Source organism: Electrophorus electricus, chromosome 20 (genome assembly GCF_041902795.1).
Source record: "Electrophorus electricus isolate QZ-2024a chromosome 20, ASM4190279v1, whole genome shotgun sequence".
Classification (NCBI taxonomy): domain Eukaryota; kingdom Metazoa; phylum Chordata; class Actinopteri; order Gymnotiformes; family Gymnotidae; genus Electrophorus; species Electrophorus electricus.
In genome coordinates this window covers 17,573,347-17,595,731 of record NC_137516.1, presented here as the reverse complement: position 1 = coordinate 17,595,731, position 22,385 = coordinate 17,573,347, and the positions used below count along the sequence as shown (strand labels likewise).

The 22,385-nt window shown below is 35.1% G+C and overlaps 1 protein-coding gene and 1 long non-coding RNA gene across 29 annotated transcripts in view; both read left to right on the top strand.

Moving 5' to 3' along the window:
- Positions 1–2,447, top strand: part of LOC145652601 (M1-specific T cell receptor alpha chain-like) — a 54,085-nt gene extending 51,638 nt beyond the window's left edge. For all 28 annotated transcript variants that reach the window (XM_081703460.1, XM_081703459.1, XM_081703468.1 and 25 more), the window contains 4 exons: positions 305–484; positions 686–721; positions 825–950; positions 1,870–2,447. In XM_081703460.1, coding sequence (XP_081559586.1) covers positions 305–484; positions 686–721; positions 825–931 — 323 coding nt within the window. In that variant the 3' untranslated portion in view covers positions 932–950; positions 1,870–2,447. The remainder of the gene's footprint in view (positions 1–304; positions 485–685; positions 722–824; positions 951–1,869) is intronic.
- Positions 2,448–16,635: 14,188 nt separating this feature from the next.
- On the top strand, positions 16,636–20,159 carry LOC145652725 (uncharacterized). The gene is made up of 3 exons (XR_014118967.1): positions 16,636–16,758; positions 17,432–17,621; positions 18,745–20,159. It is a non-coding gene; the product is annotated as an uncharacterized LOC145652725 (long non-coding RNA).
- The last annotated feature ends 2,226 nt before the right edge of the window (positions 20,160–22,385 follow it).

Here is a 22,385-nt window from a genome sequence, read left to right as displayed (position 1 = left end):
CAGTTTAAAATATTGGTGTATTATCTGGGTTACAATACATTTAGGTTTACACTTGTGTACAGTTTATGCAGCTTTGTGGTCCAGTGTTGCCTAGACTATCCCATTTATGTCATCACTCACTCCTGATTCTAAATTTATCTGATTAACCGTAATTTTTATTTCCAGGCTTTGTACATCATCAAACATGTCTATTTTCTATTATGTTGTTTGAATACGACTCTTCCCTACTGTGTTTGCAATTGACAGATCATTGTGAACATTAAAAAAGTTAATTATGTTTCTTCTGTTTTTTGTGTGTTTACAGGAGAAGTCCAAGAACCAGATTACTATAAAGTTGGAAATTACTGCCTGGCCACCAGCTTTACAGCATACAATGCCACGGATAATACATGGCCGGTTGCTGACAAAACCGAGGCAGTTCGGTTTAGTGACCACTCCTTCTACAGCAGGATTTTACTGGATAATGGACATTGTAATATAACTGGTGAGCATTTATCTACAATCAGGCAACCATTCATCTGTAAAATGGAAATTTGAATCAATTGATTGGAGAAAAAAAACCTAAGCTCCCATAAGTGTAATGGGAAGAGTTTCTCGGTACTGAAACTACCAGTTCTACACTGATGAAAACCTGCAGCCATTGCACTGCATTGCTCTAATGCTTTTTTCAAAAATTGTTTTGCAGATACTGAGTGTAAAATAGAAAACGAATTTTACCCAAGTAAGTGAATGAATTTTCTTGGTTTTTATGTACTCTATATTCATTATTCTTTAATTTTAAGTGATACATTACATTTACAAAGTCTGTTGTTTCAATTCTGTAGATAAGAAGAGCAATTTATTGACACTGAGCATCTTTTGGCTGAGGATCCTCTTCCTGAAGACAGTTGTGTTGAATGTCCTGATGACGATTAAAGTGTGGAAAAGCTAAGAGTGATTCAGAACAATTGGTAAGTTTTGCCCAGGAGGCTCTGTTAAGGCCTAATTAGTTTAGGTAATTTACCAAGACAATATAATATTCAGTTCACAATGGGTAAACATCAATAATCAGTGGAAAAACAGCCAACAGCAGAGGCCTCTATTTTTTTTTTACAGTAGAAGATGCTTATAAAAGAAGATACCATTTTCAAAAGGGTGAAATAATTTTGTGAATAGCTTTTCTAATATACACATTTTGGAACTCAGTACAGTGGTTTACTTGGTGTAGAAAGTAGGAAAGAACTGCTGTATAAGAGATGTGTAAGCGATGCATTTAAGCAAAGGCCTTTCACTGAGTAACTAATTGCTTACTGATTGGAACTGATTATGACTCAGCATCAAGACTATGACAAGTAGCACATAATAGCACAAAAGACAATTTGAGCCCTAACACAGTTTAAATGCAGGACATTTCTTTCCATTGCACTTTAATTGTTTAATATTTTTTCAGCAATGGGGCCATAACATGAATACATATTTTACATCAAAATAACCCTCACAGTGAGCTGCATTTCTCAGAGGTCATCTTGGCTGTACATACATTTATTTGTAAAATGATTGACCATCAGGACAAAGATTGAATGTCTACTGATGCATTAATTACTTAGACATGTTTGAACTTGTGAGACCCATTATGACACAGTGATAGATCAAAGCTATAATTGTGTTTGGGTTTACACATTCAGCAGTCAATTATATGAGTTCCACCTTTGATTTGCAAGTATTAATTTGTATCATATTTGACATCATCGTAGTTTTCACTGTTTTGTGTCTGTGTGTTGTGAGTTTCAAGGAAATAAAGAATCAGGGCAATATTTGAATAGTAATTTTAAATATTAATTTATATTAATATATATATATATACATATATATAATTTTTTTTTTTTCCAGGATGACACAATCCCACCTGGACAATTTGGAGATTGAAGTCTCAAACATTGAAGGACTGAAATATTCTGTATGATAAGATATTCATTCATAACAATGTTAAGATCATATATTTGCAAAATATCTTGCATTTTGTCATTTTTTTAATCTCTACTTTTATAATACAGATCTTATTTGTTGAAAACAACTTCCTTTCCTTTTGAATGTGACTGTGGTTTTGCATATGTGATTAAATAGGCTGTTAAATAGATACACTGTTGCAGTATAGCTCAGTTAGGCCTACTTGTAAATCTTTGACATATTCAGTTAGTTCATCATTTAATTTTGACTTTATTTTTCTATGCTTTCTTTTGCAAGTTCACATTTATTGTTGTTTCTGACATTTTCTATTTGTTTGTTGTCTTTCGGTGTATATGCATCTACCCAGACACATTATGTTACCCAGATTATGTTTGAAGGGTGATATTGATATATATGTATGAATATATATGAATGTGACTTTTTACTGTACAATTTATTGTTCATTTAGATGTCTCTATGCATGCAAAACAGAAAATAAAATAAATTATATATATATAATATATTTCTTCAACTCATTCAAGCAATAAAACCCTCATTTATGTCTTATGAATCATTAATATGTTTAACATATTTTAATGGTTTTAGAAATAGACTCCACAAATTAGCCATGCATCACACTCAAAAATCATCACTGCTATAAAATTAAAATGTCCAATCATATTGTAATGCAAACTATAACATATTATTTTGATACATAGTTACAAGATATTATGACTTTTAACCTTGATCTTCTTCAATGTTTGACCCTTTTAATTTAAATTCTTAGGCAACCCAAGAAAATTTTGTTTAAATCTATTAACAATCTCAGACTATGAGAGGTATAAGTGAAACTGATATTTAAAAAGTATTAATAGCTTTTGCATTCAAAACCTTTTATAACCTTTGCAAACTAACTCAGTTGGTGAAAGACCAATGCTAATTTAAGAAATTGGTGGATCACCTTGTTTCAGTTATTAAAGACAACTACCCTGTCAGTTTGTGAGCTCAAGGAATGAGGCCTAAAGTGTCTGGAAAACAAGAACAAAGCAAGTTGTGCATATAGAGGAGCATCTGAAGAAGGCTGCATATCCATCTGATGCACTCCAAGAGTACATCGTGGAGATCAGTTCATCTTATCATTACACAGCTATATTCATTATCATATATCACAACTGCTTGAGAATACAGACAACTTTCTGTCTTAAATACTAAGCTATACTAGTGATAAATACTATACTAATGATAAATGTAACACATCAACACACACACTCACATATATATATATATATATATATATATATATATATGTGTGTGTGTGTGTGTGTGTGTGTGTGTGTATATATATATACACACGCACACACACATACATACACACACACACACACACGTGTGTGTGTGTGTGTTTATATAATATTATAATTATATATATAATTATATATATAATTATAAACACACACACGTGTGTGTGTGTGTTTATATAATATTATAATTATATCCTCTCCTTCTCTTACTAATTTAGAAGCTATATGTTGCTATACACACACACACACACATACATATGTATAGCAACATATAGCAAAGTGCTTCTAAATTAGTAAGAGAAGGAGAGGATATAATTATAATATTATTTAAACTGGTCCTCCTCCAACTAATTCAAAAGCACTTTGCTTGCACAGATTATAAAGGACCTCTGTCTGGAAGGCCCTGTTTTCTTGGAAACCTTGTGTACTTCACTGCAATTTTAAATATTTCTGCTTGTCTTTATATATAATGTGTGTGTGTGTGTGTGTGTGTTTGTGTGTACATGATACTGTGCTAAAGTCTTAGGCCACCTGAGAAAACTATTTATTTTTGCTGCAAGTATTTCTTTGCATATTAAAGCAACATGACATCAATAAAGAATAATGCAATAAAGCAATATTGCAAGTATACTTGTAATCGGAAGGTTGCTGGTTCAAGCCCCACCACTGCCAAGCTGCCACTGTTGGGCCCCTGAGCAAGACCCTTAACCTCAAATGCTCAAGTTGTACTCAGTCATAATTGTAAGTAACTTTGGATAAAAGTGTCAGATAAATGTGAATGTATTCTGTGGTACAATAAGAAGGCTTTTTCTTTTTTGCCTTTTTGACCTTTTACAAAATGTTAGTGATAATTTGTGTGAAACCAAAGCTTGGGTGATGGTTTGTGAAACAAGCATTTACTTTTTTTTTGATTGCCAGTATGTTTTATAGCACTTGATGATTAATACGGGATTAAGGCTTCTCATCTGAGAACTCAAATGCCCTATAGGAAAAATTATTCAAAGTAGAATCTTCTTGCTCTTTTCAACAACTGCAAGATTCAGTTGCAGTTCAAAAATACATCATGGTCATTTTTAAGATTTATTTATACTCAATACATTAAAGTTTATACTCAGTATATAGTTGTGCATGCATGGAAACCTACATAATCCAGAAAGCCAACAGAAGTAGCTGCCAATCATTTGTGTAGAAACATCACTATCAAGTTGACTTGAGATGTTCCTTTGCATGTTTGGGAAGGTGGTCTGATTGAGAATCCGTGCAGGTGGCAGGCAGGAAGTCCGGATCAGCTGGGTTTTTTTCTGCAGCTGCATCTGCTCAGAAACTTGCAGCTGCTCAGAAGCTTGTGGTTGCTCAGAAGTCTGTATCTAACAATAGGAACTTTCCCACAGCTTTGGTCCGCTCATACATTTTTGATCTTGCTGAACAATATGGCAAAACTGTACAGTACCACAAAATATTAAATGCAAGCATCACATTTTTTAAAAATGTATTTATCAGAAAGACCTAGACAAGACAAAGTTTATACATTTATAGAGAAAGAAAATCCTTAATGCCACCTTTCGTGTTTAGTGAATAAAAGCTTTGCAGCTAAATAGATCATTTAATTATAGTTAAGTGGAGGCTAAAATAGCATAGGCCTAAAATAGATTTTGGAGATTAATGTATGCATGTATTGATGTGTGTATATTTGTATTTATACACACATTAAGGGAATTAAGGGAAGAGTGTTGTAGTGTAGTGGGGAGCTGCTACCCCTGTGGGGGACTGGGTCTGACCTTCTCTCTGAACAAATGCACCACGCTATACCAGCAAGACGTCTATCGCGACATTTGCTTTTCATTGCTACTACGAGACTGCACTGCATAAGACTGTGAAATGTATAAACATTTTCAGGTTTCTTTTATGTCCTAATTATATTAGGTGTCATTGAAATCTATGGAGCGGCACATAAACTGTACCTGCAACAACAAAATAATTACTGAGCTTACAAGCGTATATACAGATGGATTACAGTAGTACATTTTATGTAAAAACATATGTGCATCTTCATACACACGACTTTAATTTTTGCTAATATAAATAACAAGCACATTTAATCAAATGTGACAGGATGTAAAAGATTGTATTTTCTTACAGTTCGTGAAAGAATGCTGATAATAACCTAGAACCGCACAGCCAGTGCAGCTTTGACCTGGTATAACTGATAGTGCAAACAATGGTGCATTCAGTTCAGTGGCTTTCTGGTTTTATTACTAGGAAGTTGCATTCCAGACTGAGCTGTCAAACAAATATCATGAGAATGATGGGTCATGTTTGATATCAGAACTGTCTACTGCAATTCACTCTAGCATTATCCCACTTGTAGTGATTAGGCATACCTCATCTGTAAGCAAGCAACAATAAACAACAATAGAGGATATGGATAGCTAGCAGTATCATTGGGTCATCTCAGTGGTCAATATAAATTTTTTTGTATAATAAATTAATAAGTTGCTGATTATCACTGGAACACAAATATATTGCATAATTTGGTTACATGGTCTCTTTTAGAGTTTCTCAGTTGCCAGGGACTTTCCAATTGCAGCATAACAAATGGTTGTGAGTTATGTTTGTGTTGGAACATGGTAACCCAGCCAGAGGTTTGGTTTGAAGACTGACTTGACTGTGGGTCTGTAGAACTTTCACAGCAACAGCACAGGAACTGTCCACATATTGTCTTGTTAGAACATATTATACAGTACTTATAAAAATGTTACACCTTCATATGATGGTATATATATCTTGTGATGTTGCAGTGTATGTTGATACATGATCTTTTACATGATCTTTTACATGACTTTCGGCCACTTTATGAGACATAATTTTCCAAGCTTTCCTATCTTTGACAGCTTCTTTCAGTTCTTTCATTTGCATATTCATGTCAGGCTTGATGGTAATGGTAATGGTAATATCTTTACTCTTCCATATCTTTGCCATCCCTTGCATTGCATTGCGGCCAAGTGCGATTCTTCATTTGATTTCTGGCCCTGATTTGCCACTGCAGCTGATCTTGGATCCTAGGACGATGAGGTCTTCAACTCAGCCATGTGGCTGGACAAAGCTATATGCCGGTCCCAAGCCCGGATAAATGGGGAGGGTGGAGAAAGCAATGGCAAACTACTCCACTATTATTGCCAAAAATACTTTATGGAACAAAGCCAATGCTTAATGTCAGTAAAAGTACTTAATGTTTCAATAATTACATTACTGTATATTTTATGTGAACTTGTACAGCTTTTAGAGACACAATATACCACACCCTTTTCCAATTCGAAGCACTATAAAATTAAACAAATTTAAAAGACCATGTAAGATCAAGTATAAATAAATTTCATTTGTTGATGCAGTTGTTTTTCATCAAATTCCAGTGTGTTGATGAGCATATATGTCTTTTGTCATTACCTATGATGCAGTTCATTAACTACTAATCACCTGTATGTATAGGACAGTAATATATGTACAGTACAGTAGTGCAGCCACATTCATTTACCTTTAGCACAATACCTGCAAAGAAATGAGCAGAAATATAATGTGGATTATAATAGTGCATTCCCTCAATGTTGACTCTTGCTCAGAATGTTTTGGGCTATCCTGAAGATGTTCCTCTTCATTGTAACTTGTCAATATAAGCATTTACACAGCACGATCTTTGACCTTTTGATCTAGATTCTATTGTGTCTGACATTCTTTGGAGATGGCTGACCTGAAAGTATAACATTCTCACGTGGTTGTTTATAATGTTTTAATAAACTTTCTTATCTATTGTCAGAAAAACAAATGTTTGTTTCATGGTTAAGTCATGGATGTTTGTTTCATAGTTAATTCAGTAATTCCATTTTGTAGCCTCTAAATCTTAAGAGTTGTAGCAGTTAGAATAAAGACCAAGTTAAGTTACACTAAGTCACAGGCTTGAGATTTAAAGGCCCAAAACAATTATTCACTTGTTCACAGGAAGTGGGAGCGATTAGAAGTATAGTAGTATAGTAGTATAGTATAGTAGTAGTAGTAGTAGTAGTATTGTAGTATAGTATAGTAGTATAGTATAGTAGTATTCTACTATACTTCTACTACTATAAAATTCACTACTGTGAATTTTATAAATATAAGTAGCTCATTAAAAGTTATGCTGGATACCTGTGGACATATCAATATTGCTGTTTTAATGTCTCCAGTGGCACTGCTGGTGTTGAAAATATTTTACATTTTTTATTTGTAAGTTAGCCAGTAGCATAACATTATCGTTTTATATGTGCTGTAAATGAAAAACAACATGTTGATTTACATTTAAGTATAATATCTAAATAAATATAAACATTCCTTTAACATTGTAATATTATATTTATTTCTATTTTCTACATATATTTAATAATGCTGTCTAAAAACCCCTGTGTTTTTCAGGAAATGAAAAGAAGAACAGGTTCCACCCCCTGTGCTCATCTCACCCACATCATCCGGGAAGTGTGTCATGTTTTCCATGGTTTAAAAACCAGAGGTGTGTGAAACGGAAAGACCAGCGCTTGAGTGAAACAGCTGCGGAGCACCAGCTCTCTGCTCTCTGCTATCTCTCTCTTTCTCTCTCTCACACACACACACACACACACACACACACACACACACACACACACACACACACACACACACCTGAAGATCCCACAGCCCACATCCACTGCACCTGGTTTCCATACCAATAAAATCTCTCCCACTTCCTGGTGTTGCTTTTATGCATTTGTATCATGTTTAAGTTGTTTTTAAGTAAATTGTAATATTTGTAAGAGTCCCTGTACTATATCTCTAAAACAGCAACCTGCCCAGGAACATCTTTAATCCAGCACTGTGCAAAAGACACATTTGTGTATTGATCAAACTCTGTACTCTATAGCGATTTTATTATAATGCATACTAGTCAGTGTTTTGATTATAATGCATATATTACAATCAGTACTGTTTTAATTGTTTTAATTAAATGGATCACAATACTTGTTAAAATCGGAAATTGGAAATCAAAAAGAAAATGCTGTTTCATCTACTTGTATTTTTTGTTCTGTTGCTGTTTTGATCTGTATATTTGTTTTGTATAATTATTGGAGCTTTCACTGCAACTTGAGAAAGATGCCATAGAAATTTAATGTTTCATTATTTATTTATTACATTTTTGAACTTAAAGTATATTTCTTTGCAAAAGCTCTTTTGTAATAACCATATATCATCATTATTATAGTTATAACATAAAATTATAATAATATAACATTATAATAATTATCATTATTGAATTATATCTGAGTAGAGGTAATAGTTTTGGAAAGATAATAATTTCTGTATGTACATATATGTGTATGTGTGTGTGTGTGTGTGTGTGTGTGTGTGTGTGTGTGTATAAATAAACAAACAAATAAATAAATAAATTATATATATATATATATATATATATATATATATATATATATATATATATATATATATATATATATATATATACACATTTTAACTTGATTGTCTATCTCTTTGGATGCATTACAAAACAAATGACACACAAACACCAGTAACATAAAAAATGCTTCCGTCATCAGTCATCAGTCATTAAACTCTTAAACCAACATTTAATATGTATGGACTATTAAATGTTGCTTATTTAAGATGATTTCAGAGTTCAGGTTAAATAGTTAGTTTCCCAAAGTTTGACTTAATCTTCTTTAGAACTGAACATATTTTTGTGTGTGGACAAAGGTCAACATTCCAGTAGTCCTCATTTGAAGAGATGGGTCTTAGAGTAACTGGACATTAGCTTGCAGATTAATCTTATTTGTGCACTACAGTGCATTAAAAAGAGACCTGAAAATTCACTTTAATGAGCTTCCATGCCAGAGATTAACTGGACCATTAATGGGATTACTTATGACTTTCCTTTATACCTTAAAACCATTATTTTATAAATCACAGCTATAAACCCTTTAACTGAAGCAGCACATATCATTAATTGCATTCAGAATAAGATTATCTGCTTCCAAGCACCCTTTCATTTTAAACATAGTGTTCTGGTTTGTGCTGGCGTCATATACCCATTGTAAAGGACTTTCTGCCCTATGCCTTAAAATGATAGGCTGTGATAGGCTTATATCCCCACTAAAGAAAAGTCTATGTAAGTACTCGGTTCCTTATAGATAAATAAATACTATAGATGAATACCTATAGATAAATAAATACATTAAATAAATAACAATGTGAATAAGTGACAATGTGAATTTTTAATTACACTGAGAACAGTTAAAAATCTAGGAATTGTGCAATAGGTTAACACTATGCAATAGTGTCATTTCATTATGCATGCTTTGTTGCATTGTTAGTGTGATGTTTTGATAATGGTACATAGAAAAGTATAACTGAAAAGATGAATATGAGTTTTCACACAACGGAAATGTTGAAGGGAACAGTAATTAAAGAACTTAACCTCTAAGCATTCAATGATAACTTCAAAAAGGTTACAGCCCCTATCTCTGGGCAGTATGACTTGATGAGTGATCATGTTTCTAACATGTATTAAGGATTAATTTCATTTAGGCATTTCAACCTGGAGATTATTTAAGGAAACAGTTTGTCGAAGTATGCATCAGATTAAAAATTACACACTTTGGAAAAATTAGTATTAAGAAATATTTTATGAACTGCACATTCAAAATGGAGAAACCAACCTGACACTTACTGCTTACTGATAACTCACCCACCACAGATTTAATACATTTAAAAAAAATTTAAATAAATGCATGATGTCTAAAGAAAAATGTTGAAAAATATCTTAAGGATAGTACTGAAACAAGATGAAGTTTTAAATGTGTTTAAAAGCAGATAAAGGCAGAGGAGGACTTTTGATATGTTTTCATTCATTTTGGTGTCATTTTGAAAGTAGGTAAGTAGGATGATATGCTGGTTTCTACATCAGTACATTTATTCTGTTCCAAAGGATGTGGGTGCATACAAACTAGAAATGACTGCAAACATCCTGCCTACGTCAGATACGTCTGCGGCAGTTTTTTTCTCTATTGAAAGGTAAACAAAACAGGATATGTGTGTGTGTGTGTGTGTGTGTGTGTGTGTGTGTGTAGTGACAGAAATGAGAACAGGAAGCCTGGTGCATGCTCAACAGGCATCACCTTGCACAAAGAATGCAGCACTTGCACCATTTTGCTGAACTAAGAATGTCATGTCATTATGCACCATGATTGCAAAGGTATGTAGCTTGTTAGAACAGTAACAGTAAAAGTTAATACAAACACTGCAAATAATGTATATTCCAGACATATTTATTTGCATGCAGTTTATTGCCTGCTTTGTAGAGAAGCAATGAAAAGTTTAAATAATATTGCTTTTATGTAATAATTTGCTTTATCTACATTTCTGCAGAATGCAGTAAGCTATTTCAGTGCTAAAACTATATAGATATGGTATACAATAAAACAAGAAAGATTCAGGTTGAAGAAAGGTTTAGAGTGAAGTTCACAACTTGAGATCGTTTACTTCCTTTTTACAATGCACTCCGATTCACAATGTTTCTTTATTTTTGCATCAATATCCAATGAGCAAATATTGCATGTCATCATTACAACCAGCAATAAAAATAGGACCAGTGTTTTCTTTTCCCAGACATGTGTTTCCGCCACCCAACCAGTAGAGGACTTGCTGCGCATCATTTTCATATCAATATCAAATATGAGTCCATGCTGACATCTATTGTCAGTATTCAGATCTGCATTTAACTAGCTCATTCTACCTCATAATGAACACAAGATGGCAGCATTACCTAAATAATTATTCACCTACATATGCAAATTTCTAAATGTCTCTAGTGTTGTCATAGATACGTGATGGCCAGCCATATGCAATTATGCAATCATGCTTCACTACTACAGTTTTTTTTCATTGTTGCAGCATGTGTGCTTGCTTGATTGTAATGATGTCTCTGTTAATATTTTATTCATTAATTTTTAATTTATATTTTTATAGAAAATTATTGGCTTGAATTTGTAACATGTTCCCCATTTCCTTATACACTTTGCTATGACACTAAATGTATCTCATTTAAATCAGTTTTCTGCTTGAGATCTATTCATAGTTTTAATTGTTTGTTATTAAAGTATTCAGCTTATGTAGGAGAGTGAAAATGTAACAAATGTGTCAATAGTCTGTGGCGCCTCAAAGTTGTGAAGCTATATATGACCTGTTACTGTATTTATATTTTAGCCATTAAATTCCATAATCATCACTGAAATTTCAAACAAGAAGGTAAACTGTGTTCGTAAAAGGTAAACTGTGTTAGTAGAAGGTATACTGTGTTAGTTATCCTGTGTTAAGAGAAGATGTATTGTTAGGCATATTGTCTTAGCAGAAGGAATATGCTTCAAGAAAAGGCTTCAAGCATACCACTGAAAGCTGTGAGTTAAACACTTCAGCTGCTACTGCATATTATGAGTTGTTTTACAACCACATGAGAGATGTGTTTTGTAGAGCTGTAGTCCATGAGATACAATACTTGAGAGATACATATTGTATTATCCACTTTTGTAAGTTGCTCTGGATACAATCATCTACCAAGTGCTGTAAATGTAAATGTAGAGATATAGTACGAGAGATACATATTGTAGAGATATAGTCCATGAGAGATATGTATTGTAGAAATATAGTACTTGAGAGATGCATATTTAAGAGATATATCACATGAGAGATATGTATTGTAGTGTTACAGTACATGAAAGATACATATTGTAGAGATATAGTGTTTGCAACTTTGCTGCTTGTGGAGATTCATACACATTCCACACATTCATAGTGCTGCATTAGCAACACATGTACAACTGCACAGTGTAACAGCCCGAGTGCCGCAGGACGAGGAGCAGGACGCACAGACTCCATTGACTTAGACAAACATATATTGGAAAAGACAACGGCACTCACATATAACATAACCGATAAACACGAACATGGTGAAAACAAATATAAACATGTTTAAAATGAACGCTGTGAATAACACTTAAACAGCACGAACATGAACAAAGGCATATGATTACAAACAAGATAAACAAACAAGACCCTCCCACTGCATGCGGCAGGCCAAACCATGGGATTCGTGGGAGGAGAGCATTCCGTGACACACAGATGCTGAGGGAAATATTCTGAATGGCTCATACTTAAACACTGACCATAAAATTGACTGACCATAAGATAAAGCTAAGTCTTATGGCTATTAATATGCTAATCACAGATCAATCAAATCAAATCAAATTTATTTATATAGTGCTTTTTACAACAGATGTTGTCACAAAGCAGCTTTACAAATTGTTATGCTCTTGGACTGCTGCAGTGTGCTCCTGGTCCTGTTCGAGATTTGGGACTGTCTGTGCACCTTGTTGTTGGCTCCGCCCTTCCTTGACTGGTTGCTGTGGCCAATATAAGGACCCTGCTGGGAGAAGATGGCAACTTTCCCAAGCTCATACTAGAATTTAACAGTGTATGATTTGTGAATTTGTAATCTTGGCTGTGCTTACCTTGTCTTGTGATATCCCTAGTCAACTTGTGTTTGTGTATGTGTAGATCTGTATGTGAGCATTCCCTGTTTTCTATTTATAATTGTGATCCCTGTGATAGAGGAAATGTTCTAGTGTATATTTATATATATATAGTTACTGATTGTAGGGAGTGGTGCCTGTTTGTTTGGGTTTGGGGTTGTTGTCTGTTTATTGTCAGGGAGTTAGTGTAGGATTACATTTTATTTTTGTCCTGTGAAGTGCAGTTAGTTGTGGTGTTTCTTTTGTAGTGTGGGTCTTGTTTGGTGGGTTGACATTTAGCCACTCCAAGTCCAAGCCTCCATTGAGCAAACCAAGGGTGACAGTGGCAAGGAAAAATTCCCTATGAGGATGAGGAAGAAATCTTGAGAGGAACCGAGACTCAAAGGGAGGCATCCTCCTCTGGCCGAAAACAGTCACCACAATAGTAACAACTGTAAAAGAAAAATAAACTAATAAGAAATAAATATTAAAATGAAAAAAATAAGCAATTAATGTCCAGTCTGATTTTCTAGAGGGCCTAGTCTTGTCCCGATGGTGTGCACGTGTCTGAAACCCATCCCTTAAGAGAATGGTCCATCAAGGGCTACAGAGAAGTAGCCATGGCAGCTAAAACGGGTTGAGGCTCAGTAACATCGTGGCATCAGGGGTACGTGCACCTCAGGAGAGAGAGAGAATAGATTATTAGGCATGTCCAGGTACGAGGTTGTGTAAATTAAGGAACTATAATGTGCAATGATGGACTCTGACAGATCTAGCTATGGCAGCACAGCTAAAAGGAAAGAGCCAGAAGGAAACGCAAGCATGAGGGCACCCTGGAGCATCAGCACTCCACTGCTCTCAGTCAACAAACTTGAGTGACAAAAGAGAGGTGAAGTGACGGCATCATAACATCCTAGTTTAGCATAACTCTCCTTGTCAGAATTAAGTGAGAGAAAGTTCCTTAACATCCAGTGTCTGACATCCTTTATAAATCCTTTGGTCCTCTGGTTTGGCTGAGAAATATAGCTGAGTATCATCAGCGTAGCACAGTGTTTACATATAATATCACCTAGAGGTAGCACATATATATATATATATATATATATATATATATATATATATATATATATATATATATATATATATATACAAAGCATATATATAAAGAAAAAATCAAAGGCAGAACAGATCCTTGTGGAACACCATAACTAACCTTGTTAAATGAAGACTTCTCAGCATACATGTTAATAAACTGGTAGTGACCAGCTAGATAAGATTTAAACCAGGAAAGGCCTATTCCCCTAATCCCAAAAACATTTTCGAGTCTATCTAGTATCTAGTTGTGATCTATAGCATCAAATGCTGCACTCAAATAAAAAAATATAAGCAAAGAGACATAACCCTGGTCATAGGACAACAACAGGTCATTAACTACTTTAATCAGTGCTGTCTCCATACTGTGATGAGGCCTAAACCCTGACTGAAAGTCTTCATGTATCTCGTTCTGATTCAGGTATGAGTTTAGCTGCTGAGCTACGGCATTTTCTAGGATCTTGGAAATAAATAGAAGGTTTGAGATTGGCCTGTAGTTTGACAGCTGACATGAGTTGAGGTTGAATGTTTTGATAAGTGCTCTGATTACTGCTAATTTGAATGATTTTGGAATGTAGCCAAGGTTCAAGGAGGAGATGATGAGAATGAAACACATTATTTGTTGAATACAATGAAAGTACCTCACACATCTATGTTTTTATAGTAATCATAATCTTTTGGCCATACCACCCACTAATAGCTGGGACAGACTGTAATTAGACAGTGGTAGTTTAGTTGTTAAGGTACTTTACTAATAATCTGAAGGTTTCTGCTTCAAACCCCACCACTGCTAAATTGCCATCATTGGGCCCCTGAGCAGGAGGCTTAACACTTAACTGCTCAAGTTGTGTTCAGACATAATTGTAAGTTGCTTTGGATAAAAGCGTCAACTAAATGCTATAAATGTAATTGTTGATGGTAATTTGAATTACAGTTAAGCCAGGTACTTAATGGTAATCTTGTTAATATTGTATTGTTTTGTCATTTTAACATAGGAATTTATTTGATGTTGTACAGAATGAATAACCAGTGTTCCTTTGTCACGGTATATTCAAATTTATTATATGTAAGAACAAATATTCACCAACAGAGGGAGGCAAAGGCAAGCCTTTTAAAACAAAAACAACTTGTAATTACCAAGTTTTTTTTGTTTTGTTTGTTTTTTAAAGCATGTAGATCACATTACTGATTTATTTAAAACATGTTTAACTTTGATCCTAGTTTGACTGAGTTATTCTGTTTATGTTCAAAAGTGCAGCGAGCTTTATGAACACACAATTGGAACATATGGTCAGGATTCTATATATTACACTATTATTATGTTATACAGTACAAAGAAAATGTTTAGTATACATAACAAAAATTATGAATCTCAATTAATGCTTAGAGTAATGATAACATAATCATGAATACCAGTGATGTATACATATGGAGAATGTTCCAATTTGTAAATAAAAGTGTGTTTAGGTTAATGAACTGTAGGGTGGTAGCAGGTATCGGTGTTCAGGGAAGGCAGAGGACACGCACATATAAGGAGCCCCTTGCTGAGTCTCCACCCCCCAGGGCAAAGCAGCAGGAGCCTGGGGCTAGTACACTGAGACTCAGTGCAGGACAGTTGAGACACTGATCCATTGAGATGGACAGGTCGAAAACAGATCCAAAACATCCTGCACAATTTGAAGAAGAAACACTGGAGCAGAGTTCCAAAGTAAGTAATAAAACCAGTCTTGAGGACATGTACATGAGGAACTTGTGCTTGTACTTGATTTAAGCAGAGCAAAGTCTAAAGTCTAGTGATACAGGATGTAAGGGAACAGTGTTTACATTGAGCTTAAAGCCTGGTCCAGTAAGAAAGTTGGCAATTGCATTTTGCATCAGTTGAAGCTTGTTTTGATCTTTTCCGAGAGTCCTGTTAGGAGGCCATTACAGTAATCAATCCTCCAAGAAATAAAGTCATAGATGAGTTTCTCTAGGCCTGGTTTAGTCAGGAAATCTATGGTATTGTTGGTGTTCTTAGGGTGATTAAATGTTGATGTAGTAACTGATTTGATATGTATGCTAAAACTGAGATCAGAGTATAATTATTGTGCCAATGTTGTGAGCTCTTTAGATTTTAGGGTTTTTGAGTCCAAATTATCAGATAGTCTTTACTGCTTATTGCTGTTCTCAAATATAATAATCTCTGTTTTATCTGTTTCAAGAAACACTCAGATTAAAGAATTTCCTGATATACTCCAGGTTATGGTGGTCTATGTATACCACTAAAATATGAACCTCCTTCAGCCAGTGGCATCACACACTCTATAATGTTTATTTAGCTGAGGCTTATATTGTTAGTTTAGTTACTTTTTGAGAGCAAGAGAGAGAGAGAGAGAGAGAGAGAGAGAGAGAGAGAGAGAGAGAGAGAGAGAGAGAGACGGAGAGTAGCAGTGCTCCTGGTTTCCTGTTAGTGGTTTCCTGCTGAATTGTAATTTAGCCCAAAAAAATGTGAGTTTTTGTACAGCATTGCTGGGTTTCCTGTCACTGTGGGCTCCAGGGCACAGTAGTACAGTGCAGAGTCTGATACTGCAGCAGAGAAGATCAATAGATCCACTCGTTTAAGGTTCTGTTCAACATCAGCAGACAGACGCGGTGGGAGAGGTTTGCTTTTAGATCCACTGGGATAGATGTAAAGGAGGAATTCTGGTCCAGATTGTGGATATTGTCGGTACCAGTGGAGATTTTGGATATTACCACTGAACTCTTTGTAGCTGCAGGACAGGGTAACATTATTACCCTGAAACACAGCTTTATTGGGGAAAAGTGGTTCTATTGGATCTGCCATAGAGTTACCTGCCACAGAGAAGAGAACATAAAGCTAACAGGTTTGGATCATGACAGTGTTTCATAAGTCTTACTCACACTCTGCTCTTTTACAACACAGAATAATTTATCCCTCATTCTACACTTACAGTGATTTAATTTATATTACTTAATCAAGTAAGACATAACTCACCCAGTGAAATCCACACACACAAGAGTGTAATGGTGAACATGATGAGTGGTCTTGAGAGAGTGATAATATTCTTTCTCCAATCTTACATCCTTTTAGCTCCATGATGCATTATGATGCTCCTCCCCACAGCTTTGCATTACAGTGACAACATCTATACAGCTTTTCTGATGAATTCTTGGGTTTATGTGGGTTTAATATGTGGCCATCACCACTACTGCACCACCAAATGTAAACTGGTTTTAAATTTTTTGTACTCTAAAAGTAAACTCAGGAAGTTGACAATATCTTTAAAAACTCTGTAACACTGCTATTATACCAGTACAACATAATGGTAAACTTATTTATTGTTACTATACCATTACAGCATAAAGGTAAACATATTTACTGTTATTATACCAGTACAACATAATGGTAAACTTATTTACTGGGACACACCCACTCCTGCTAGGGATCACACCACCAACCGCACCGCTCTCAATCACCTGCTTATTAATTATCTTCACCTTTTGCCTATTTTCAGTTTCACCCATTTAAACCCACAGGTCCCAGAAGACAGTGCTGCACATTAGCTGACCACAGACCTGAGAGTCTAGACTCATCACCTTGCTGTCTTCTAGAAGAAAGATTGTTTTTTGTCTTATCAGTGCTTAACAGTATTATTCTCCTATGGATAATAAAGAGCACTTCCTTGCTACCCCGCCTCTCACTTCCTCTGTGCTGCCAATGTTACAGGTAAACTTATTATACCAGTATAATGTAATGATAAACGTATTTACTGTTATTATACCAGTACAACAGAATGGTAAACTTATTTGCTGTTATTATATCAGTATAGCATAATGAAAACTTATTTAATAATACATTCTACAATACAAATGTAAAAACACAACAATTATTGCACATAAACTTGAACCCGAGAGGCACTAAAGTACAGGACAGAGACAGCATTAGGGTCTGGGACATTTGCGTCGCGCACAGAAAAGACTGCACGATGTGCGAACCTCAGGGCTTGTCTGTGCAATACAAGCAGCACCTCTGTGTGTACAGGTCAAGTGAGGAATATCGTTTAGTGTGGGCAGTAATTCTGGAAATGTGGTGATTAGGTCATTTTGAATATTCTGTAGCATCCACTAGGGGCATATGTGAAGCTAAGATAGTAGAGAGCAAAAAACAAACAAACAAACAAAAACAACAGTAAACTCCTGTATGAGACATAATGCTGTTATTAGTTTGTTAAATAATGCCCCAGATGTCATATTTAATATTCATCACTCAGCAAAACAGGGTCCAGGCACTACATTTCAGAAGCAGAATGGCTGAACTTACTGTGTTACTTGCTGTCTTGAGACATCACACAGACAGTGTGTCCCAGTGCAAGGCCCTTATTATGAGTTTCAACAAGGATTTAGAGACTTTATGTCAGCTGTAGTTATTTTTGTTGATAAGTCTGTAATAGACAGACATTTAAAAGCTAAAAATAAAAACCTTAAAATTTTACAAGCTTAAATGGATTTAATAGGAATATTAACTCTATATTTGATATGTGTTTTTTTCAATGAAGGGATATGTATGTCACATTTGCTGCCACACTGTATGGAAAATGTCTTTAAAGGGAAAAAGGAAAAAAAACCAACTCCCTCTCTTGATTAAAACAACACTCAGACATAAGAACCACTTATTGTACAGTGTAGCTGGGCTTCCTGTCACTGTGGGCTGCAGGGCACAGTAGTACAGTGCAGAGTCTGATACTGCAGCAGAGGAGAACGTCAGATTCACATGGCTTTGGTCTTTTGCCTTTATGACTTCTGCCGTTATTCTAGAAAGAATAGGGTCATTGTTCTGTTTTTTTTCATAGGCAAAAAGAAGAAACTCTGGTCCAGATGAGGGATACTGGCGATACCACTGAAGATTATAAGCATTACTATCACTGTAACTGCAGGACAGAGTAACAGGATCACCCTCTGACACACGCTTTACTGTGTCGAGTGGCTTAATGTTCTGTGTTGAGACTTCACCTGGTGAGAGAAGAAGAAGGAAGTAAAACATCTGTTGCTGGCCTCCAAATTAAAACATTCCACAGAAACTGACATTCATAGAAACGTGTTTAATTAGGTTTTTAAAGGTTTTCTGCATCATTTAAAACTAGAAATGAAGATAAACTCACCTAAAAGTGTCACTAAGACAGAAAGTGCAAAGAGCAGCATGATGATGATGTGAAGTGAGTGAAAGCCAAAGCTGTATGGGGTTCATGCAGTTTTCTACTGAGATACAGAGCTCCACCCTTACACCACCTCACACTGATCATCACAATGTGATTCTCTCAAGTCCCATTTATTGAGAGTAGGATTGGTTATTGGTTAATTCTAATCCTAACTCAAATATGTAATATGATCATCATTTATTTCATGGCGCTCAAAGCACCAAATACTTTGTGTTTATTGATTTGTGTGGGATTATACACATTTATGAATCAGTTAATCTTAACTCAAATGTGTAATTTTATCACTTCTTAAATTATTTAATAATGTTGAAAGCCTGGCAAATGACCTAATACAAGAATCGTACTAACAAGATTAACTGATGAACGTTTGAAAATCATTTGCTCTTAAATAATAGGCAGTGTCTTATCAATCACTGTCTTTGCAAAATGTTTTAATCTGATAAAGATAATGATGAAGAGATATAATGCAGATAAACTGGATAAATATGTACATATATACTGTGTGCACTGAATGATTCTTTGGCATTTTATGAGTTGTAAAACCATTCACTATATTAGATAGAATTTGCATGACAGCGCCCCATGCTGTGGACATCCTGTGGATCTTCTGGGCACAGTATTAAAATGTATCTGGTCCCTCAGTAGCTGTTTTTGTCACGATCAGTCCCTTCCATCTTCCGTGTTTTCCCTGTCATGTGTTTAGTTCTGTTCCATAGTTTTGTTTTGTCCTCACTTTGATTGCTTACACCTGTTTCTACTTCATGTATTGAAACCCTGTTGTGTGCCTTGGTCGTGGCTGTTCATAGTTTGAATGTTGGAATGTTTTAGTTTGTGAATGTGTTTCGGTATGGTTGTTTCTTTGTACTCCGTGCCTTTATCTTTATCCGTGTTTATCTTAACCTTCGTGTTTCCTAGCCTTAGTTAGATCCTGCTTCCCCGTTTGCCTTCGTGTGTGTGTTTGTTTTATTAAGTCATGTATCCTCGTACTCTCCGTGTCGGCTCTATGACCCTGGACTGCCGAAACGACTCTGATTTTGGATTTGCCCATAATAAATCTCACTCCTTTCCGTGCACAAATCTGCCTCCTTACGGCTCAACGTTACAGTTTTGAAAGTCTTTAATGTTTTTGTGTTAATTTTATAAGTTACATAGACTGAAAAATGTGTAGCTGAACTGCAGCCTCATATGATTAAATCACTGCTGTAGGTTCTCATATATTTTTGAGTGATTCACTTCATTTTTAATGCCAATGCAAATCTCCATAAAATCTTCACTCCAATGTTAGAATTTTGTTCTTACAGTATGATGACCGAATAATAGTTTGCTTAGAAGCATTAAAGTTTTTATGAGATAAGATGACCAGTTTCAATCTTCTGATAAAGTAAATAGTGCATATATATTTAACATATCAGGCATTTAGTGGCACATAATATTGGTTGGGTATAAAAATATGTTCTTATATTGTTAAATGTTTCCATTACACATTCATTCCAAGAATGTCAATGATACTACCGATCAATAGCGAAAATGTTATGATTAAGTTAAAAATGTGGAATACTGTTCATAAGAATTAAATCAAATGTATAATGTAATATAATAACTATAATTTTATCATAGTTCATCTCATAAATCATAGCCATTTAATCTTATCTGTATAATGGGAAGTTTTTGTACAGTGTGGCTGGGATTCCTGTCACTGTGGGCTGTAGGGCACAGTAGTACAGTGCAGAGTCTGATACTGCAGCAGAGGAGATCAGCAGATCCACTTTTTTAAGATTTACATCAACTTCAACAAACATGCGTGGTGGGAGAGGATCACTCTTCATTCCACTTGGTAAGATGTAAAGGAGGAATTCTGGTCTGGATTGTGGATATTGTCGGTACCAGTAGAGATACTGCACAATACCACTGAACTCTTTGTAGCTGCAGGACAGAGTAACATTATGACCCTGAAACTCAGCTTTATGGGGGAAAAGTGGTTCTATTGGATCTGCCATAAAGTCACCTGCCATAGAGAAGAGAACATAAAGTTAACACATTTGGATCATGGCAGAATGATTTAAGTCTAACACACATTCTGCTCTTTTACCACACGGACTAATTTATCACTCATTGTGCTCATATGGTGATTTAATTAATTTAACTTAATTCATAACTCACCCAGTGAAAGCCACACACACAAGAGTGTAATGGTGAACATGATTGGTCTTGACAGAGCGATAATATTGTGAGATCTTTCTCCACTACTATATCTTCTTAGCTCCATGAAGATTTATGAAGCTCCTCCCCACAGCTTTGACTGACAGTGTCAACATTTGAAGTCTTGAATTTCTGCTGGGTCCAGGCAATACATTTTAGTCTCATTCAGGAATCAGAATGGCTAAACTGACTGTTTGCAATCTGTCTTTTGAAGTCACACAGATTTCAACATGACCAGGAAACCAGAATTTTTGCTACATTACACTCACTCGGGCAATACTCAGAACATAATGTGGTTCATTGACTACTGTAGTCCTACTGCTGATACTGACTCTTTGGCATCAGTATAAGAAAAGGAGTTACTTCCCCCGGGCTGAAATTGTTTCAGATCATTACCTCATGTCTTGATTTTTCTTACATACATGTGAAAGATTTAAAGGATTAAGTGGGAATATGTCATTTATTTGGTTTAAATGTATTTATTTAATCTACATTTTATAAGTGATGTTTATGTAAATGGATATATATATATATATATATATATATATATATATATATATATATATATGTTACATTTGCTCTCCTACTGAATGGAAAATGTCTGTGTGACATTTTGATGAACACAGCGAGACACGAGTGATCAAAAAGGGAACAGATTTTAATGAGCAAAATTGAAAAAACAAAAGTATAACTAATAAGAGTGAGCACAAAAAGGGCTGCTTGAAAAGCAGGCTTGGCAGACAACACAAGCTTGAAGCACTGGATTGAGCCACCTGTAGGATTTAAGTAGGAAAATGCAAAGGTGAAACAGGTGGAGGGAATGACTAATAATCATGGGATTGTGGATGGATGTGTGAATGTGGGTGATCATTGGTGGAAGTTGGGTGATTGGTCACTGCCACAAGTTGTGAGTAAGTTACCATATGTAACATCTTCAGTAGTTCTAATAGTCAGCAGTAGAAACTCTTGTCTTGATCCAGGTTTCTGTATATACCAGTGTAGATTATAAGGTGATACATCATATTTACAGGACAGTATGGTAATGCTGCCCTCAATTATAGATATGGTGTGGTTTC